At 45.2% G+C, this 20466-nt stretch overlaps 1 protein-coding gene across 2 annotated transcripts; it reads right to left on the bottom strand.

Annotated features, from left to right (window-relative positions):
• Positions 1-321: 321 nt before the first annotated feature.
• RNPEPL1 (arginyl aminopeptidase like 1) lies at positions 322-20455 on the bottom strand. 2 transcript variants are annotated; one of them, XM_065844713.2, is made up of 11 exons: positions 19544-20433; positions 12868-13008; positions 12044-12195; positions 11495-11611; positions 10136-10371; positions 7716-7829; positions 6523-6635; positions 5478-5586; positions 3794-4021; positions 3350-3492; positions 322-2670 (listed from the first exon to the last, which is right to left on the bottom strand). In XM_065844713.2, exons 1-11 carry the CDS (start codon positions 20264-20266, stop codon positions 2398-2400), a joined length of 2349 nt encoding a protein of 782 aa, XP_065700785.1. In that variant the 5' UTR covers positions 20267-20433; the 3' UTR covers positions 322-2397. The 2 variants fall into 2 exon arrangements, 1 of the variants encoding a protein (XP_065700785.1); XR_010651841.2 differs by having other exon boundaries at positions 2547-2670; positions 3238-3492; positions 19544-20455.
• Positions 20456-20466: the final 11 nt, after the last annotated feature.

Genomic DNA, 20466 nt, shown 5'->3' with positions numbered 1-20466 from the left:
GGAGAAATGCGTACTTAAATCTTGTGTTCTTTAATCAGAATAAGTCTGTTAGGTTCAGCCAGCATTTCCCTGCTCTGATGCATGGATATGCAAACACACAGCTGATCCGATATATTTCAGTCGGTTGTAGTAGCAACAGATATTTACTTTCGATTATTTGCTTTTGCCGCTTCTCCAACTTCTCACTGTGCAGCTTTTAAATCACTTCCTAACTCCCTCTATGCTGTGCTCCAGAAAAGGACAAAAAGACAACGTACCAAGTTAGCTCCTCCACACATCTATAACAGCAAGGACACCGATAAACAGCCCAAAAGGCTAAACTTGTCACAAAGCTTAGTTTAATTTGACAGTCATCAATAAGGCATCCATGTAAATTAGAAATTCCCACCAGGGTCACATACATTCTCCTACAAAATAAAACGTGTTAAAACAGAGGCCTGTGATTCCAGAAGATGCTCGTGGCTCCCGGTTGTGGCCAGGCTGCCGCTGGCAGCGGGTCCAGGGGACACAGCGCCAACAGCGGCAACGCGGGAAGCGGAAAGTCAGCTCGCACAAACCTCCTTCAGTAGAACAACCGATAAAAAGGAAAGAGATTTGTGCAGAAAACATCATTCTCCATCTTTCCTGGGAAAACAAAACAGAACGAAAAAAGTAACACCATTCAAAGAGCAAAGAGCAGAGCCTGGAGTTCTGAAGGCCAACAATGCTGATGGCCCGTTTCAAAAACTAATGATGCACTACGGAGGCCTGAGATTATTATTGCTTTATCCCAGTTCAGCCCAGGCTAAGGCGATGGTGACGTCCAAATGAATTTAAAGCCAGAAAACGCAGATCCAGTAACAGCACCTAAGTCCCCATCCACACATGGGTGTAAACAGATTCTTTTGGTGAAAAAATATTCTTCCAAATTCCCCCTTTTCCTGTTCTACATAGATCCCCATGGCAGGGCTAAAATCTGCCCCAAATTATGCAATAGGTTCTCTCTCACAATTCCTTTAGCTGAGCCTCTTCCAAATGTTCCACCTTTTATTCAAACTAGTCCTGTATCCTGGCGATAAATCAGCTCCGAGACGCTTCCTGGGACAGAGTCTGTGAACCGTCCATCGCCCGTGCCCTGCGACACCCAGCGAGGCTTCACCCTCGGGTTCCTGAGCCCGACCGGCGCAGACAGAAGAGGGCATGTCCCCATCCTGTGTGCCCGGCCAGTGACCAAGAGAGACAGCATGCTGTGTGAATTAAATGGCATCTTACCACCACCACCACCAGTCAAAAAACAGACGTGGGTAAAGCGGGGCTTAAAATCTTCACAGCAAGAAAGAGGGCGATTCCCTCAGACTATCATATGATAGGGCAACTGTTATTCAGGCAGATGTTATTCAAGGCAGCAAAATTTTAGCATGGATATCTCTGTGATTGACTTACAGGCCCACTATTTGCCCGGGATCTTTTAAAAAAAATTAAATTAAAGGTCCTGTTAATTCTTCCAAAAGGACAGAAGACACATGGTGCATCTGACAAACACACGTGCTACACATCCTAACACACTAGCAAAGGCTGCAGCTAGACTTGTCAAAACAGTTAAAAAGATTTAGGCATCCAGCTAGTACCAGAATTGATGGCATTTAGGCACCTAAATTTAAGTTTTTTGAAAATTCAAGCCCACACGTTTTTTATTGCTTGTCCCATTGAGTGCAAAGGGAAAACTGAGGGTAGGGTTAACTATAGGATTTCAAATCCATCATAAGGTTTCCCTGCTCATTTATATATATATATAAAAAGCATAATTATTATTTAGCCACCTGAGGGCAGAGGGGAATAGGAGCTATTTAAAATTAGTTTCTTAATTATTTAAGCATTAGTCCCCTTCCTCCCGAATCACAATACCTCTGTGACAGTAAGGAGCATAACATGAAAACATGTTTGCTGCCACTGACAATTCCTGAGTCTCTCCTTCAAAGAACTTCAGCCCAAATATCAGGTTAATGGCAGCTTGACACATAGATGCTCCCCAGCAACATACACAGCAAGTAGGACATGCCTCTGTGGCCTCAGACAAAGAAAAGAAAACAAGCCACCAACCAACAAACCTGGAGAAACCATCCAGAAGAGCCTCAGGAAAGGGAACTATCCGCTTTCCATGGAGAAGCAACTGCCCAGGCATCCCTGTCCAACATAAACTAAATCAAAATATCCATCCCACAGCTGAAGGAGATCTCTGAAACCTGGCAGTGTCACACGCTGGATACTTGAAGGCACATTTGCTTTGTGTTTTGGGGGAGAAATCCAGTTACAACAGCACACCGCAGCTGCAGGGCTGAGGGGAGGAGGTGATGCTCGGTATCTTCCCTCTGCTCCTGTCCCCATTTTCAAGCTTCACGGCTGGCATGAGCTGGTGATCTAGGCAGACACATTAACATCCCTGAGTGAAATGGCACCGTTTGTGGCCTCTGAGACTTTGTCCTCAAGCAGCATTGCCGGTGTGTCTGTAGCGACTGCTGTAGTGTCTATGGCAGGAAGGGGGGTCAAGCCCTGGGATAAGATCTGTTGGATGGTTTTCCGCAAATTGGGGTGCAGCTGGTTTTGGGTCTGGTAAAAAATTTCTAAGGCAAAAGACCTGAGGGTGCCAGTGCAAAGGTCCTCATAAAGTGGAATTGTGTACATCCGAGACATCTGCAAAGAAAGGAAAACTGGATAATATCACTCCAATGAAAGTCAAGAGGTTCAGCTCTCCTGCAGCTACAATCCAACAGCCCTGAATGACTTCAGACTGGAGACAGGCAACACATTTCTTCAAAAGTCTGGAGAGTCTATTCTAAAACAGTTTAATGCAAAGATTTTTATGAATGATAATTAAAAAGCATTTGCTCTCTAAGACTGAGCTATTTCCACAAATAACAGAACTCTTTAAAAGGCCAAGGAGAAGAGGCCACAGTGAACACATGAATTAACCTTTTGCTCCTGCACAATGAAAGCTACTGAAAGGAATTCGGTGAGCCCTAGCCTTGCTTGGAGTGTAAATATTCAAGGAACCACAGGATTTAGTAGTGTGAAGGTTTCTGGTCCAGAAAAGCCAGGGCTGCTACAAAGCAACACAAAAAGTGCATCGGGCAGAGCTGGGACAAGGGTATCGAGTTTGACTAGGAAAGCAGAGATGATCTGTAGGCATTTCAAATGACATCTGCCCATTCCTCCCCACCCGCTAGCAGGTGAGCCATGCTCGGCCCCTTCGCAACACACCTGGTCTACACTTGGCCAGGAAGCAGAAGTTCCAAGGTCTTTCACGTCGCATGTCTCATGCACATGTCTCATGCACTGAGAGGTGCAGTGATTTTAATCCAGCAGTTAGTACCTGGTTTTCCAAGAAGCGACGGACTTTGTAAAGGTCTGGATAATAGTCATTTCGGACTACAATCTGCAACCAGCGGATACGGATTTCTGCATTCATGGAGTCCAGCTGAGAGGAGTAACATTCCGAAAGCTTTTTTATCACCTCTGAAGAGAGCACATACACGAGAAAGAACTATGACCTGCTTTGTCAAGTTTGAGGGTCATCAGAGAATAACAAATCCTGAAATCCCAGAATCCTAGAATGGTTTGGGTTGGAAAGGGCTTTTGAAGATCATCTAATTCAACCCACCTGTCACGGGCAGGGGCATCTTTCCCTAGGTCAGGTTGCTCAGAGCCCCATCCAACCTGACTTTATGTGAACGATACAGTCAATGAGGGTTGGGCTCTTTAGAATTCAGTTAATGATTCCAGCGCTACTTTTCTACTGTCCCGATAGAGTACTCACCATGTGGCAGCGGTGACCCATCAAGCAATCTGTCCAAGAAAAGCACGGTTTGGAACGTTCTCCATTTAGTGAGGTCAGCACTGCTGGCAGCAGCAGCAGAGTCCAGAGGCTCTGTGGTCCAGAGTTTGAAGAGCGTCTCCACTGGTTTGGTCAGACTGGATCCCTGAGATAAGTCTGGCTCAGCTAGCGGAGGTCCCGTAGCATTGAGCCAACGTTCAAACTCCAGTCCTGGAATGAGGAGCACCAAAAGTGTCGAGATGGAGTCTCTGAGGTGGCTTGGCTGGCTCCAGGTTCAGGACTGCTTCTAGCACAGTTAAGAGAGGTTCTAACCATAGCAAATCAGACCGACCTATAGTTACAGCAACTTAACAGTCTCAGCAGTCACATCGGGCCAGCCTGCATCTGGAAGAGTGCCAGCAACACCTCTGCCAAATTTAACCACGCATTTTCTAGAGCTCAGCATTATAGTAAGTACAAGAAACACACACGCTCGTAAGACAGCCAGGCTAACAAGTATCTGTGATCGAACTGTGTTCTAATATAAAGAACTTTTTTCGTGCATGTATTTCCTTTTTCTCAGAATTTTGAGGAAGACTGAACAATATGGGGAAAATCTGCTTTGTAAAGCAAAAAAAAAATAAAGCCATCTGAGAGGGCTGACTAAACTCCTCCTGCCCACAATCAAAACCAAGAAATTTTACCTTTTTTATTTTATATACATATATATACATATATATATATATATATATATACAAACTATAACAAAAGTTTCTCCACAAGTGCCAGAGCAAACAGAGCCTGGTTTCCAACATAGGCCCCTTGACCCTTTATCACCCCAGCACTTTCCCAACCCTTGGCAACACCTCCTATTCTACACCATTTACCCTAAAGCTCCTCTCTCTTGCATCCCTTGAACTGCAGCCAGGCACAGGTTCCCCCGTGCTGTGGTTGCCTCATAAGCCAACCAGCGGGCCAAATAAAACACACAACTGCAGCTTTTCCCACAGTAGGACCACTTGTCCACATCTCTCCACAGGCAGGTTCCACAGAGCCTGTGGGGAGCTGCTGTCCCACAAGCTGCACTCCACTACCAATCTGCTTCAAACTGACCGAGGGCTTCACCAATTATTTGTAAGGATGGACACGTGGCAGAATAACATTAGTCTAACTTCTTTAAGCAAGTCAGCTAATAAGCACCCAGTAAATTACAGACCTTTCATAAATCCACCAAAAGCTATCAATAGGGGACATAAGGGAGGGTGAAACATTATGGAAGAGATTTTATATGCATGGATAGGATCTTGGGAAAAGTTAACAGTTCTCAGAGCATGTTTCCTGTAACTAAAATACAAGAAATTTCAAAGTATGTTCACCTTTTCCTTGCATTTCAGCACACGTAAATCTCTCATGCACTGATCATTCTGTCTGCAGTGTGAAATACGAGCTAACGAGAAAGTTAACCGACAGCCACTCAGCTGATTGATGCCAACATTGTCAGCAATTTAATATATTCTCATTCCCTCACATGGAGGCTGTAACAATAAATCACCACAACCATTTCTTCTGTTGCCGAAGGGGTTTGTTTGCCTTAGCATGTTCTTATGCGTCCTCCAAGCCAAGCACAAAATTTATCATGCAGATTTTCTACAGTGTCTATTTACAGTTAATCAAGTAAACTTCCTACCTGCTTTGTTCTCAACACATTGCTCTTTCAGCTCTGGAAAAAAATTCAGGAAGGAATCCAGAAGATCTTGAGCCACGACACTGGTAAATTTGTACTTCTCAATGTAGGCCTGAAACAGTAAAAAGGATAAACTATATTTAAGAGAAAGACAGCTTCCTTTTGATGAACACCTACTGCATGCAATATAGAAATGGAAGAGCAAGAACAAGTGTTTGGAAGGTTTTTTAAAAACAAACAAAAAAAAAATCAAGAAAAATATTGTCCCTCCTCCCGCAGATGAGGAACGCACCATAACAATAAAAAGGAATGGGTAGCTGCAAGCACATTGACAGCTGGGTAGTTTCTTTTCAGGTACAGATCACGGATAGGTTAACACAGCAAGGGCAGGAAGGTTTCCTAATACTTGACACTGGTGAAAAGTCAGAACACAGCTGTTCCTGACAGATCCACTGACAGATGACCAGCTAAAGTCACACTTACATAACTATAGGTAAGGGAAAGCTGGAATGGAGGATGGATGGGAAGAGGAGATGAAAACAACATGCATGCAGCAAAAAGAAAGAGCAATGAGCTGTGTCACGTTTCAAAACAAGTCAAGAGATGACGATTTTCTATAAGTTTTGCAAATATGCTTCAAGACACCAAACCTCCCACAACGCAGGAAGCCACACTTTGTCACCCTGGCTAAAAAAACCACAAGCTGTTACTGTTTAGTAGTGAAGGAGGTCACATTATTCCAGTCATATATAACCTATGCTGGAACAGCTTTCCAATTATTTGAAGCACAGAGAGGTAACAAAAAACACTACTACTCTGTATTTGGCACATCATAAGCTCAGAATCTGAGGTGAAAGAAGAGCACGAGCACATTTACTTCAGAAAAATCTCAAGAAAAACCTGTCACACATAGAAAGCATCATACAGATGGGCTCACACCGTTCTTTCAGCTCAGACACTTTATTCAGCTTTAGCCCTATCAATTAGGCACAGTGGAAAAAAAAGCAACTCTAAATCGGAAGAAAAATGCGTGTTTATTCACACTCACTCTTAGGAAGGAGTCAAAGTGTCTCGGGTCACCGCAGAGCTGAGACAGGTAGTAAACAAAGCAGTAGCCTTTCTCATAGGTGAAGAGGTTCATTAAATTACTAGGGTTTACACCTGAAAGGAGAAGACAACAGCGTTACAAGACACACTATTGAGAGGATTCGTTTCCAACCCTTCCAAGTATACAAACCCCTTAGAGATCACTGACTCGAGATGTAGTGACTTAAAACAAAAACAAACCCCAAGCCTGTTGTAAGTACGTTTTATTTACTACAGTAAATTAAATGGAAGCTGTCCAAACATACAGGCGGAAAAGAAAATCATTGTAAGCTAAGTATTAATTCCCAATTGAACAATCCACTTCAAATTAGAAGTCACTGAAAACACACCTGAATTTCCAGACAAATCCTTTTTTTTCTTTGTAATGCCAAACTTGAGGAATCACCATACCACAGTTTTTTAAAGATATCGAGATAAGGTAATAATCAAATCATAGAATAGTTTGAGGTGGAAGGGACCTTTAAAAGACAGTCCTTATTCCTCTTCCGAGACTTCCAACACATGCTTTTCCATTCCATTTGGTTCCAATATCATAATCTAGGTTGTTTTAAATATCATTGAGGTTGAAGACTGCTTCACAGCTCCAATGGCAACGACAGAACTTGAGAACTCAATGAAGATACACAGTGCTGAATGCAGATGTGCACCTGGCTCAGGGGACACCCAAACTGCCTCCGCGCAGCTCACTCAGCAGGAGGGCAGGTACCTACATTTATCTGCACGTTTATCTGCACACTTATGCACACATAGTTCTTACATCAACACATAAAAGAGGAACATTTAACAGCACGGGATTTTATTTGATGTTTCCAAATATTTTAATTACAAACTACTTTATTTTACATATGCAGAAGCTCAAAACCACACAGCTTGCAAGACAGTTTTTTACACTCTGTTTCTGCCCAGTAAGTCTGTTCTGTTCTTAAACAGAACAATATTTATAAAGATGAATTAGCCAACTTTGAAGAAAACTTCAAGGCAAGTTTCCTTTTTTACTTTCAGACTTATTTACAAGCCAGTATTTATTTTTTCTTTCTTTTATAAAGGTTATGTAAAAAACAGCCTTTTTTGGCCTATATTCCAGCATCGATATAAAGAAATTCTATGTACAGCAGCTTCAGCCAAAAGCAATACCTGGCTCCAGTTTAACCTGAAGCTTGCTGACTGGGTTATCTTCTCCAAGGAGCTTCATCTGTCTGTGGAGAGCATCAAGGCGAAATGCAGTCTCCAAACACGTGAAGGCAGCTCCTACCCCAGAAAAAGGTATATTAGTTGTGGGAAAATGACTTGCAAAACCTGAGCTGTGCAGAACTGGCACAGGTACTAAATAAAAGCTACTGCAGGTGTAAAAGACACAACAATAGCAAGAGACAATCACAGTGATGTAACGGCGGAGAAACTCAAGTGCAAACACCTTTGCGATTTGTAATGAAAGTCAGAACCTAAACCACTGCATTCACTCATTCTGATCACGCGGCACGCTGATCTGAAAAACAAAGTAGCATGAAAACTATGCTAAAGTTTACAGCCCTGACATCATCTGATCAGTTCTTGCAAGATAAGCAGAGCAGCACTGGAATATGTACTGTACAAGTAACTTACAAGGAGCAGTCAAGTGCTACAATAAAGTAATGCCACTGGCAGAAAGAACAGACACACGATTCCACACTCACTGCCAAGGATATTATTAAGTGAATGTCACCTCTTGGGTGAAAACAGAAAAGTATTAGATTTAGTTGATGTAATACAGATCCTGTGGATCTTTTTGAAGCTTTATCTAGCTCCCTACCCACATTGTATCATCAAGTTTCCACCTTCCACTCATTAGGACTTTTTACAGCTGGAACTGAGTAGGCTACTCTTTCTCTTCTAAGTGCAATGTAGAGGGTTCTGTGGTCTCAAGCCAAACTACCTGTATTACACTGGCAAGTCAAGAGGTCTTTCCTACACCTTGCAGAGGTACAAAGCTGCGGAAAATGGATTTTCAGATTCAGAAGACAGTTAACATCCAGCACTATTAACACTTCAGCTTTCTTTGCTAAGTCTTCAACGATAGGGCTTGTTACAATCTCAGAGTCTTGACGTTCATACATGAGAATGTGATATAAGCAAAATGAGAATTAAGAACCAGGATGTATTTGGAAGACAAAAGAACCTGTCCCAGCAGAGAAAGGGGCAGATGTGTTTCACAGGGAAAGCAAGAACCGAGACAGACAGTGTTAACAGCAATTACTTCAAGCTACAGGGAGAAGGATTAAGCAAGATCCAAGAGGTGTGGTAGCCAGTGGACTCCAATTTCTGTAAACAATGTCATTACGAAGACGCCTTTTTATTAATAGCAGAAAATACTTCAGAAATTACATCAGAAATGGCAAGTTTTAGATCAGAATTTTGTCCTAGAAACAAAACAGAATGCAAAAAGAGCTTACTAAAGAACGGTCCAGGGAAAGGCATTTATTAGTTTCCTAAACAATTGATTTTTGAAACAACCAGTTCTAAATTTCAAGAGAATAGACCAAAATCAGCAAAGATCTTGTCCTGTCTCAGAGGGACAGACCTGGATGTGGTAGAGAACAGGTCAATATCTTCAGACCTATTCATATCATTGCCAAGTAGAACGTAACTCTTAAGAACAGTTCTAACCACTAAGAATTGCTCAACATAAAAGAGCTTTCAAAGATCTATAGATTGTAACATCTCCATATATGTTCAGAGAGCTTCTTCCCTTAAACTTCATTATCATCAGCTCATCTCCAAAACCAATATACATGAATAAAACCAAAGGCATCCTCCTAAACAGTCTTGCTGCCAAGATCTCCAGGAATTTTTCCAAGACTGTTTACAGCAGACGTGTGAGAATACACATGGTACAGGCTCTTAAGAGGACAAACTAGAGAAGTGTATGTTCCCATTGTTCACTTCAATAAAAACCCAATTAAACTGAAAAGTGATAAAAATTATTTACTACTTACATATTCTAAAGATAGTACTATACAACTGACCTGTGGATTCACTGATACAAGCAAAGGAAGGGCTGTACAATTCTGTACAATTCTACAGGAAACCTCAAGCAAATAGAGAAGCTACGCAATGCGCACGTTTTGTTTCCTAAGTGCTATTGCCATCACCCTGTCCAACAGTAGGTAGCTACTAAGTGATGAGGATTAGAAAGACACTTTTTCAGAGGATAGTTATTTCACAATTTAATCACGGTAAGATTCCTTACACCTTTCTCTGAATCATTCTCTGCTCACCTTGCTTTGACAGATGAATTGGGAGCCAAGAGCAGCTCCAAAGTTCCTACAAACACCCTTACGAGGCTGTGCTAACACACCTTGTTCAACGCCGCATCAGGAATTGATTCCACCCAAAGCCAACACCAGACTCTAAGCACCCAAGATGTTCACTGCACAGCGTGGGGCCGTGCGTATTCCACAAATAGAAAAAGAAAGCCTGCTCCCCACAGACTTTTGAGCTTGCGAGGCAAATACTCTATGCGGCCAACTCTCAACTGTTGGTTTGACATATGAAGAAAAACATTTCCACGGCTGTACCGTAGGTCTCGGTGGTGATCCGGCGCTGGGCGTACGTGGCCAGCCCCTCGCTCAGCCACATCTCCTCCCAGGTAGCGTTGGTGACGGCGTTTCCAAACCAGCTGTGGGCGACCTCGTGAATGACATCGATGATCAAAAACTCATCGCTCTCCAGAATGGAAGAGATGATGAAGGTCAGGCACGGGTTTTCCATGGCAACAATAGGGAAGGATGGAGGAAGAAAAACAATGTCATATCTAAAATTAGGGAGAAGAAAGAAGAGAGAGAAGATATGTAAATTACAGCTATTTCAAAAGACATACACAGAAACTTGTTTTTTTTTTCTTTAGGGAAGAGTCTTATGAGAGTTTTTTCTGAGTTCAAAAATGCACTTTCTAGACCAGGGGTGCCCAAATCTTCTGATCAGGGGATCGCAGAGTTTATTTTGTTGGCCACGGACCTGCTCACGTTTGGACATAAGACTAGACAGTCTTTTCATCTGCAGCAGATCCAGTGCTTCCCAGAAGCATCTGAGAGACAGAACCACTAAGCTCACTCCACATACACTACCACATATACGGTGTCGAAATCCCAGAGGCTCCCAGGAAAGAGGGAGGCTGGGAAGCTACTGAGTGAATTAATTGATCCGGGGTACCTGCAGTGTCAGCAAAATTACTCTAATCTGTCTGCTTCAGAACTTAACTTTCTAAATTTCTCCACCAATGATCAACACTGGCACACCAGGCCATGTTCTCAGGTTATTTCAAGCAACATTTTGTAGGTTAACAACACCACCACATTCTTCCTGGTTACCTCTAGCAAAGAAATATAGGAAGCCTTTGTAAACATTTTCTCCTATCCAAAGAATGAAAGCATTCTCTCAAAAACGTCTTTTAATACATAATCAAGCTTAACTTCCAAAACTATTAATGTTGGGTTTAGGGATTAGGACTCTCAAAGAGTCTGTACTGAGTTAGGTTTTCAGCATCCTCAGGATACCACAATAAATGCATCACATGTCAAGTACCATATGTGAAAATGAATAAGACAATAGAACTGCCATATATTTTAAATGGTGTGCAGCCCAATGTTGGACTTGCCTCACAAAACACTCCAGTATGAAAAACCTTCACTCCTCAGGGAAGACCCACTGTTTAGAAACCCCCAGTCCTGCCCACCACACCAGCAAACCACCACCGTGCCCCCATGGTTCTCTCTGACGCTTGCAGAGACAAAACTCCAGAGTTTGTTTCCAACCACTACGGTGCTGCCAACTGAGAGGTTCATTTGTCCTGCTACTGCTAGTGCAGGGAGAAACCATCATAATCTCTCAATATGCTTTTATTTTGTTCCCATTCCTTAGAGACTTATTAAACTCACCTTCCCCATATATATGGGCCATACAGGCTCTCGGCAGCAGTCAGCCAGCGCTCAACCACGCCAGAAAGCTTGCTGATGGCTGTTGGCAGCAGGCAAGGCTCTGCCCACACTCTGCTCCTGTCAGAAAACATCAGGTGATGCTTCAGCAAACTGAATTATCTCTTCGAAAAAATAGCCTGACTTCTCACCACACTTCCATGTATGGTAATAGTGCTAAGAGGTCTCACACCAGACTCAGGCCTTCCTTAAGCTACTACTCAATGGATACATGAGAAGAGAGAATCAAAGATGTCTTAAACCACCCTAAGGCAATGAGGCAAGCAGCTGTAATGAGTGCAGGAGACAAGAAAGCAACATTTATGAAAGAGGAAGACATCTCTGCCAGTGCAGCACCATGCAGCTCTTTACACCCCACTGAACTGCAAACTCTGAACACTCACAGCTCATGGTCCCAACTGCTCCTTTATCCACAACTCAAAGTATTTACCACTTGTAAACCTGAAGCACTGCAGAGACACAAAAAGCAGATCAACTCACTGCAAATCTTACCTGGGACCTATGTCTGCATGGATAAGGTCTCCTGCCACCAGGGCCACTAGGTAGGCAGGAACGGGATATTCCATGTAAAACTGATATACACCTTCCTCTTCCAAGTAGGTACTTTGGGTGGCACTCATCAACACCTGTATGCCTGCTGGGGCCTGGAAAACCAACATCACGCACCAACTCCTGAGATGATCACAGATAAATGGCAACACCACAGATCTCTCTGGTTTTTTTTTTATCTCTGCCTAAGAGGATGTACATTAAAAGTAATTATTTAGATCACATAAAATGTAAGATTTCTGTGAGGCTTTTAGACCACAATCCACCCAGCCCATGAAAATATGCCAACAAAAAACGTTACTCCTCCTATATCGCATGGGTTCTTACACCAGCTCCCCCAAAAATGCCCACATATCAAATTATTTCATCTACACAATATGCAACATCATTTGATGCTGCTTTCATAAAACTTTGGGGTTTTCTTCCTATAAAGAACTGATAAAATACAGTTGAGTATTATCACCAATAACCGCTACTAGAAGTGACCAGCCAAATTCTCTCTTTCATATTACTCATTTCATGGTTACTCTTCCAGTGTTGAGTACAGGGAAGGCAAGACCCCAGCATGACAAGCGACAGAGTGGCCTTTGTGGCAGTACCCTGATTCTGGCCCAAACACCAGAATGGGATCTAAAAAACTTCCGTATTTTTTTATCATACTAAATGTCACAATTAATATTTTATATCATCCATACATACACAATGTAACTATGCTTCCACAAGTTAACAGCAGCCAAAGTGCTCCACAAACCATTTATATCGCTTACCTTGACAGTAGCTGAATAAGTGCATTTCACCGCTGGCGTGTCAAAGCAGGGGAAGAAAGACCGGTTACACACCGAGTGGCCCTGCGTGAAGACAAACGGCTTGGCATTGCCATACGTCAGCTCTGGATCCAGCCACCAGATCTGTCGAAACACGATGCGAAGAAGAGGTGAGCGAAAGGGATAAAAATCACAAGGGTGAACTGCCAAAAAACAAAAGCCGAAACCAAGAGGATTGCGAAGGAGGGGCTGCTTGGCTCCGCAGATGAACACCTGCCACAGGGCATCTTTCCATTTCTAACAACACATCTTTCTACTCCTGTTTATTTGCCATGACTGCTCAGAGTAATTTCTCACTGTCTGAACAGCGAGTGGTGCCACACGACACAGCGCCTCCCAGCCACTCGCTATTTCTGTTGTGTCGGTTTGCTCGTTAATAGCAAGCCCCTACAAAACATCCACAGAACCACCTTCTCAGAGGGAGTACTCTGAATATCTTCATGGTTTTAATTGAACATCAACAGGAGTAGTAGGGGGCAGGTAGCACAGGCTGGAAAACAAAATAAAAGCATAACAACCCTGAGGTTGAACAGTGTACACAACATTATCTGTGACCCTGACATTGCCCTGCTGGCTGGAGCATCAAACACTTCGACACCAGGCAAAAAAGCCAGTGTATGTAAGAAACATCTGGTCAATAACACCGAAGGTCACTTCTACAAAATGCATAAGGAAATCCTGGGTGGTCACCAAAAAAATAGAGCCCACAATGAAAACCACTGCTGAACATGTCAGTATTCAGTATCAAACAGCAAATAAATCATGTGTCAGACCCCCAGCAAATAACTAGAACAGATTAAGAGTAATTCAAAAAAGCGTGGTTATTTGTCTCTCGGTTTTTCTGCTTCAAATGTAAAGTTTATACTTTCCCATGCTCTCCGCCTCCAACTTTTAAGTGTAGGAACAATTTTAAATAAGGATTTTCTTGTAATCCTAGAACTCTGGAGCTGAACTTTTATGGAAAACATAAAATATTGTGAAACTTGCAATAAAGTTGGAACCACTGAAGTCTTGGCAACAGTCAAGTAGAAGGAATAAAACTTCTGAGTCTGCTGAATTCTTAGATCAAAGCAACCAATAAATCTGAATTCAGGGAACAGCAGTTAGTGCAGATACCAGTTCTGCTCCTCAGGCAATGAAACACTTACAGAAGAGAAGCCTGGGCACTATGTCTGCTTTTGTTTTAACAACATATTACAATCCTGTCTCCTAGTTAACCTCTCTGTGTTCTGCAAGTCAAAGTTTTCTCTCTGTCCGTCTGTCCTATAAGGTTATTCTTCATTATCTTCCTCCCTCGCCTTTAGACCAGGGCTGTCAAACTCCTTTTCACCAGGGGCCACATCAGCCTGGTGTTTGCATTCAAAGGGACGAATGTAATTCTAGGACTGTATGAACGTAACTACTCCTACATTTACGCTTTAGACCATTCTCCTCAGACACCAGTGCACTCCTCTCCCAAACCATCCCCTTCAGCAGCCCCTGGGGATCAGTGAAAGGCAAGGAAAGGAAACAGACTGTCAGCAGCTTCATACAGACGTTCACACTTCCACTGGAAAATGTTTGGGGGTGTGTTGTTGTTGTTTCGGTTTTGTTGTTGTTGGGTTCTTTGGTTGGGGGTTTTTTGTTTGTTTTGGTTGGTTGGTTTGTGGTTTTTTTTAGGTGGGAAACATTACAATATTAAAAATCTTTATCTAAAAGTGAAGTTAATCTCCGAGCAGCATTCTTATATTGGCATTTGTTTTAAGATGACCCTGTTGGGCCAGAAACATATTTACAGCGTGACTTGTCCCTCCCTCACACCATGAGGGGTAAGGCTGTGTAAGTGTTCAAATCCACGTGCTGCATTTCAGCAAATCACTGCCAAATCCCCGGGTCACTGCTGAGGTGCACTTCATAGCTACAGATTTCCACTCCACGCACACCTGCATTTCATGGCAATGAAAATCATCTCCGCAATACGACATTGTGGAAACGGAGACAGCTACTCCAGAAGACATCTGGGGACCCAGGTCTCATTAAAACCCACAGTTTGAAACTAAAAGCTTCACATTAGAACACATGTTCACCAAAAAAAAAGTAAGTTCTGCATTTTAATCCAGGGTAGTAATTTTCTAATGATCCAGGAAGGCCACTCAGAAATTAAGTTTTTAAAGATCTGCCCCAATACCAGCTTTTAAAAACGCTCCTCTGATGGGTGGCTTTGAGCTTGTATCATAAAAAGTCAGACTCACAACCTGCATTGTTGTCCGTGCTGCAGAGACTCACCTTCAAAACATTATGTTTCCTGTGCCTTTGAGAGACAAAAGGCTAATGAAGAAAATGGAGAGAAAAGACACCACCAGACCTAAGTTGCAACACCAGAGTAGGAAGGAAAAACGCTTGACAGACAATGTCTTCAGAGCAGAGATAAAGGGAAGCTCTCCCTGACCAGCGCAGGAAGAAAACATAACCAGGAAGCAAAAGGAAACTGAGAAGTTGATTCTTGTTTACAAGAAACTCCATAAATTAAGGATCGTTTATTTTCAACCACTCCCCCTTTATCTGGCATTTGGTTGAAGTTAAACGAAGCACCAGCCCCACAGGCCAAGAGGGAAAAAACATTTGCAGAGAATGAAGTATTTTTTTCCCCTGTCTCCTAACGTCTGCAGCTACATGGCAAGCTGGTCTATCTTTCCAGATGCACTTGGAACAATGATGAAAGTTATTCTGAAACAATATAAATAGATCTGTAATATGAATAGACCAGGCTGTGCTGCTGGGCAGAGCGGGGAAAATGAGTATAAGCAGAAAGGGGCGCGAGCACAGGGAACTGCTGGGGCAGGGGCTGGAGCAGCACCCACAGACAGAGCAGGTTTGGGGACATATCATCTGCTCTGCATCCAAACCCCTTCTGAGCTCCCCTCCAGAAACATCATCATAATGCTCAGCATTTTTATCTAATTTATCATGCATACAGGAGAGCTGCTTCACACATTAAAGCTGTTCTGTGATGCATTTTAAGTAACAACTGCTGCTTAGTTCGGGCAGCCCAGGTCTCTCGCTGCCCACACGCTGCAAAGCAGTTCACAATTTATAAGACACCTGCCAATAATATAATTTTTTATCTATTTAGATCATAATATTTTGTCCAAATCCAGCAAATGACAAAGGCAATTAGGTAAGCCTCTTTCAATTTTAAATCTCTCCGTGTTTCTACCTGCATCATTGATGGAGCTCCCAAGAAGAGCTGCAAGGCCACAGCTTCTGCTCTAGACAAACAACAGGCTGCTCCATCTGAGCACAAAGCAAACCGCACACCTGAGAGGCGGAGGATGTGACAGGAGCAAAGGACTGAGGAACCAGGACAAACCTAACAGAACGACGGGGAAATTTCCAGCACTGCAACAAGGGGCTGTTCTTTTTGCTGAATCACGAAGATGAGGAAACGCTATTGTTTTTTTATGCCAGAACACAGAGCAGGGTTTGCATTTAAGGTTGACATGGAAAGAAAACAGCACTGGTGTTAACACGTGTGCTGCCAAATCAGAGCTGTGACGCAGCGGGTAAGAGACAGATGCAGATTTTTCTCCCTGGGGAAGTCTTATGAAAGAGCATTTGCAGGACCAAGAAGGGCGGGCTGAGCAAAGAAAGGGGAGGAAGAGCAGGACTCCTCTCACTGCCACACCTGATCAGCATGTGCCTTCAGCCCACACCATGAGACACACAACATTTATGACAGCCTTGCTTCTGAAGTGAACTGATGTACCGAGCATATGGCTTCCTAACAGCACAGGGAGCTGGAATGCTCTGTGAAAGGCAGATTTAATCTCTCAGCTGTCTCTCAGTGTCCATCAAACAACGAAAGATCTTGGCTCCTTCCTCCACATGAGAAATAATGGGACAGTCAAATAACACACCCAGATGGCTCAAACCAAGTATATCGAGGCAACAGGTTTCCAATTTTAAATAGACTACCGTCTCCACTGCTGATTTTACTGCCAACGCATTCATGCTGCACTGCAACACGAAGTTACTGTTTCATAGGTCCCACAAGTATGGTAAAGGTCCCATAGATAAATAAATAAACCCTGACCTAAAAAGATTATATTCAGAGAAAGGCCAAAAAAAAATATAGAACTTTTCCAAAAGAGGAGTCTAACGCTCTAAAGTTGCTTCACTTGTGCAGAGAAAAGGAACTGTGAGGAAATGTACCAGACATGAGCATAAACCATTTCACACTTACACACACATGGGTTACTCAGCCCTATTAAAAAGCAATACCAGGCTGAAAAACAGCAATGCCAGATAGCACTACAATAGCATGAAATGACTCCAGATCCAAAAAAAATAGTTCAGCATGCTGAACCGTGAAGGGCTAGAACAGGTGCTACTTGAGGACAAATATTTTGCCAGCCAAAATCTACAATAGTGAGAAAGGAAACGTGGTACAATTTATGTCGGTGAGCACGCCTGCTTCTGCTTTCCAGTATCGCTTGAAAAGGGCAGCGCATGCCCCTGACACCGCAGCCATCAATCACCTCTGACACCAGTCCTTGTAGCTTCATTTCAGCTGAAGCAGTACAGGTCATTAAGGGTGCAATAAAGACTTCAAAACACAGGATGAAGAACACCAAGTTCACATGTGATCCAGGGGAAGCGCGAACAACAGAGGGAACGCAAAAAATGTCCCACTCACAGCATCCTCAAACATGTAACGTTCACACTGGATTGTGTGCAGGGCCAAGTAGGCAACTTGTTAATGCAAGGTGAGAATAAATGAACATTGCATCAATCAGTGCACCTTCCTGCACCTTCCAGTGGGTTTCAGGTAATTTCTAAAGCCGAGTCTCAGATCGCTACCACATTCCATCTGAGGTCACTCCTCCATAGACACGGCAGCACAGTCCGCCCCTTTGGCAACAGGGCAGGCAAAACCCAGGAGAAAGCACAGACCAGCCCAAAATAAAACAACTTGTTCAAGAGGAGGAAAGGACGCTATCCTGTACTTTGGAAGGTACAGCTCAGCCAGGCAGAGAATGGTTATAGGGAATGCAGCAACATTAAATGAGCTTTAAAGCTTTCCCACCACAAACAAGGTACAGTGTGGACAAAAGAAACAGGTTTCTTCATAAAATCTGGAAAAAAAAAAAATTCTGAGAGCACCACTGGCCCTGAAAGACATCTCCCATGTACCTCTTCAGTGCAGGAAAGCTACAGCAGGGTATTGTACAAGGAAATATTAAAAGCAGGAGCTCCAGAGGTGAAAATGAACAATAGCCTCACAAGTGGATCTGAATTTTGAAAGTACCAGAATTCCAACTCATTTTTGCACTTTTAGGGAAGGACCAGTATGCTAAAAGAAAACTTCTGACAATAAAAATCTTAATGTGGAACTCACTATTCTGAGTGAGCCAATGCATTAAGTCCAGCCAGATCATTCTGAGGATGAAGTTACTTTTGTGAGCTTCAATTGTAGTATTCCACTGAGACAGAAAAAAGGTGCAACAAACTCATTCTATTCAGCAACATTTTCTCCCACAAGGAAAGGCCTAGCATATACTTGCTATTGGGTTATTTGGCAGGAAACCGATAGGTTCAATTCCTGTTCTTGTGAAATACATCGTAGCAGTCAAAAAGATCCACACATTCACCGGTTTTGACCAACGCAACCTGCAGGCTGAGAATCAATTCCATTAGGCAGGACAGAGACATCAAAGTTGCAAATAGATTTATGAACCACACAATGAAAACCATGTTAGTTTAACCCCTAGGCTGAGCAGACTATACAGTAACAGAAACCCCTGCTGTTCCAGTGATAACTTTCCATTTTCACTATCATAACTTCTTGAAAACAGAAGATCTGCCAGACAGCACCTAAAAGGCCAGGAACAAAGTGCTTTTAAATAACAGGGATTTAAAAGAAGTGACAGAATTTACAAAGCACATCACTACTGAAGAAGGCAAACCCGTGCAGACAGGGAAGCACCTCCCATGGCCACAGCGAAATGGGTGTTTGGGGCCATTTCTCATCCTTTTTCTTTCCAGCAGCTAACTTGTAGGAATACTGCTCTTCTCAAAGCTCCTGACCTCGGCTCGTTGGAACACCAGCCTAGGTGTGCAAGGCCTGATTTTGTAAACACTGGGCAAAACCCACAGGGAACCCCAGGATTCGCAGATTACGTAACTTGTCCTGAGTAATTCAGCCAAAACAAAGAGTTTTTGAATGTTCACGCTCCTCGACAGCAACTGCAGCACCCTTGAAGGGCAAAAGCCTTCGACGTTCCTATCGTGATCGGGGCTGGGCGGCCTTGGGGCTGCGGTAATGGGGTGAGAATGGAGGGCGGCCGGGTCGGTACCAGCGTCACAGGGGACCGCGGGCAGGGACCGGCACCGGCACCGCCGAGCGCTCCCGCGGGCAGCGGACAGATGCTGCAGACGGGCGGGCAGGCAGCTGTCAGGCGAGGATGGACAAGACGGGAACATAACAGGAGGGGCTGACAGGGAAATACCTCCCGTTGCCTTCACCGCGGGGCCTGGGCGCCTCCCCGACGGCCAGGAACGCCAAGCAGAATGATGTGCGAAAGGAACCGCCAAGTTTCTTGTTTTAACCCCCCCACCTCCCGGGTCCCCCGATACTCACGGCGGGGCCGTCGGCCGTGGTGTAGCGGACGATGATCTGGAAGGGCTGGTGCGGCTGGAGGGCGGCGGGCAGGGACACGGTGAGGGACGAGCCGTAGTCGGTGAAGGGGTCCACCCTGAAGCCGAGCGGGCAGGCGGCGCAGGGCGGCTGGGCGAAGAGGGGCAGCGGCGGCGGCGGCTCGGCGGCGGGCGGGGGGCTGGCGGGCGGCTCCCCCGGGGGCGCGGCGGCGGAGGGCAGCGGTCCGGCGGCGATGCAGGGCGCCGAGAGGAAGGTGGCGGTGCAGGGCGGGCTGGCGGCGCAGGGAGGCGCGCAGGGCGGCGGCGGCGACGGCAGCGGCGGGCAGGGCGGCGGGGGCAGCGGGGCCGGGGCGGCGGCCTCGGCGGGCGAGAAGGCGAAGGAGCAGGGCGCTTCCCCCGCCGCGGCACGGCGGTAGGAGGCCGAGAGGACGTGCAGGGCCGGGTGCACGTCCAGCACCAGGGCGCGGGGCTGCGGCCGCAAGGCGCAGAGCTCCAGCACCAGGCAGCCCGCCAGCGCCCGCGCCTCGGGCCGCAGCTCCAGCCCCAGGTGCAGGTGGCGGAGGCTGAAGAGCTGCGAGCTGGAGGCGGACGCCACGTCCGGCGGCGGCTCGGGAGGCGGCGGCGGGGCCGGCGACGCCTCCGGCCCGGCCGCGGAGCCCTTGCGGCAGCAGCACAGGCCGGGCGGCCGCGGAGCCGGAGCCGCCATGGAGCGGCGGAGGAGGAGGCGGCGGAGGCGGCGGCTGCTATGTGAAATCCATGGGCGGGCGGAGAGGAGGGGAGGCCGCGGTGGCCGGAGCGGCCGGGGCGGGGAGGGGGAGCGAGGGCCGCGCAGGCCCCGCGCGGCACCGGCCGAGGGAGCACGGGGCGCGAGCCCGGAACGGCCAGCAACAGGCACGGCCGCCAGGG

Source organism: Patagioenas fasciata, chromosome 9, assembly GCF_037038585.1.
Source record: "Patagioenas fasciata isolate bPatFas1 chromosome 9, bPatFas1.hap1, whole genome shotgun sequence".
NCBI lineage: Eukaryota > Metazoa > Chordata > Aves > Columbiformes > Columbidae > Patagioenas > Patagioenas fasciata.
Note: the sequence above shows the minus strand (reverse complement) of the source record. Positions and strands in the feature narration are given on the sequence as shown.

Excerpts from the sequence above, each read along its gene's own strand:
- RNPEPL1 (XM_065844713.2), bottom strand. The coding sequence starts at position 20,266 with ATGGCGGCTCCGGCTCCGCGGCCGCCCGGCCTGTGCTGCTGCCGCAAG. Across the intron at positions 11,612-12,043 it reads CATGCAGACATAGGTCCCAG|GAGCAGAGTGTGGGCAGAGC; the intron begins GTAAGATTTGCA and ends GTTTTCTGACAG. Across the intron at positions 2,671-3,349 it reads GTCGCTTCTTGGAAAACCAG|ATGTCTCGGATGTACACAAT; the intron begins GTACTAACTGCT and ends CTTTCTTTGCAG.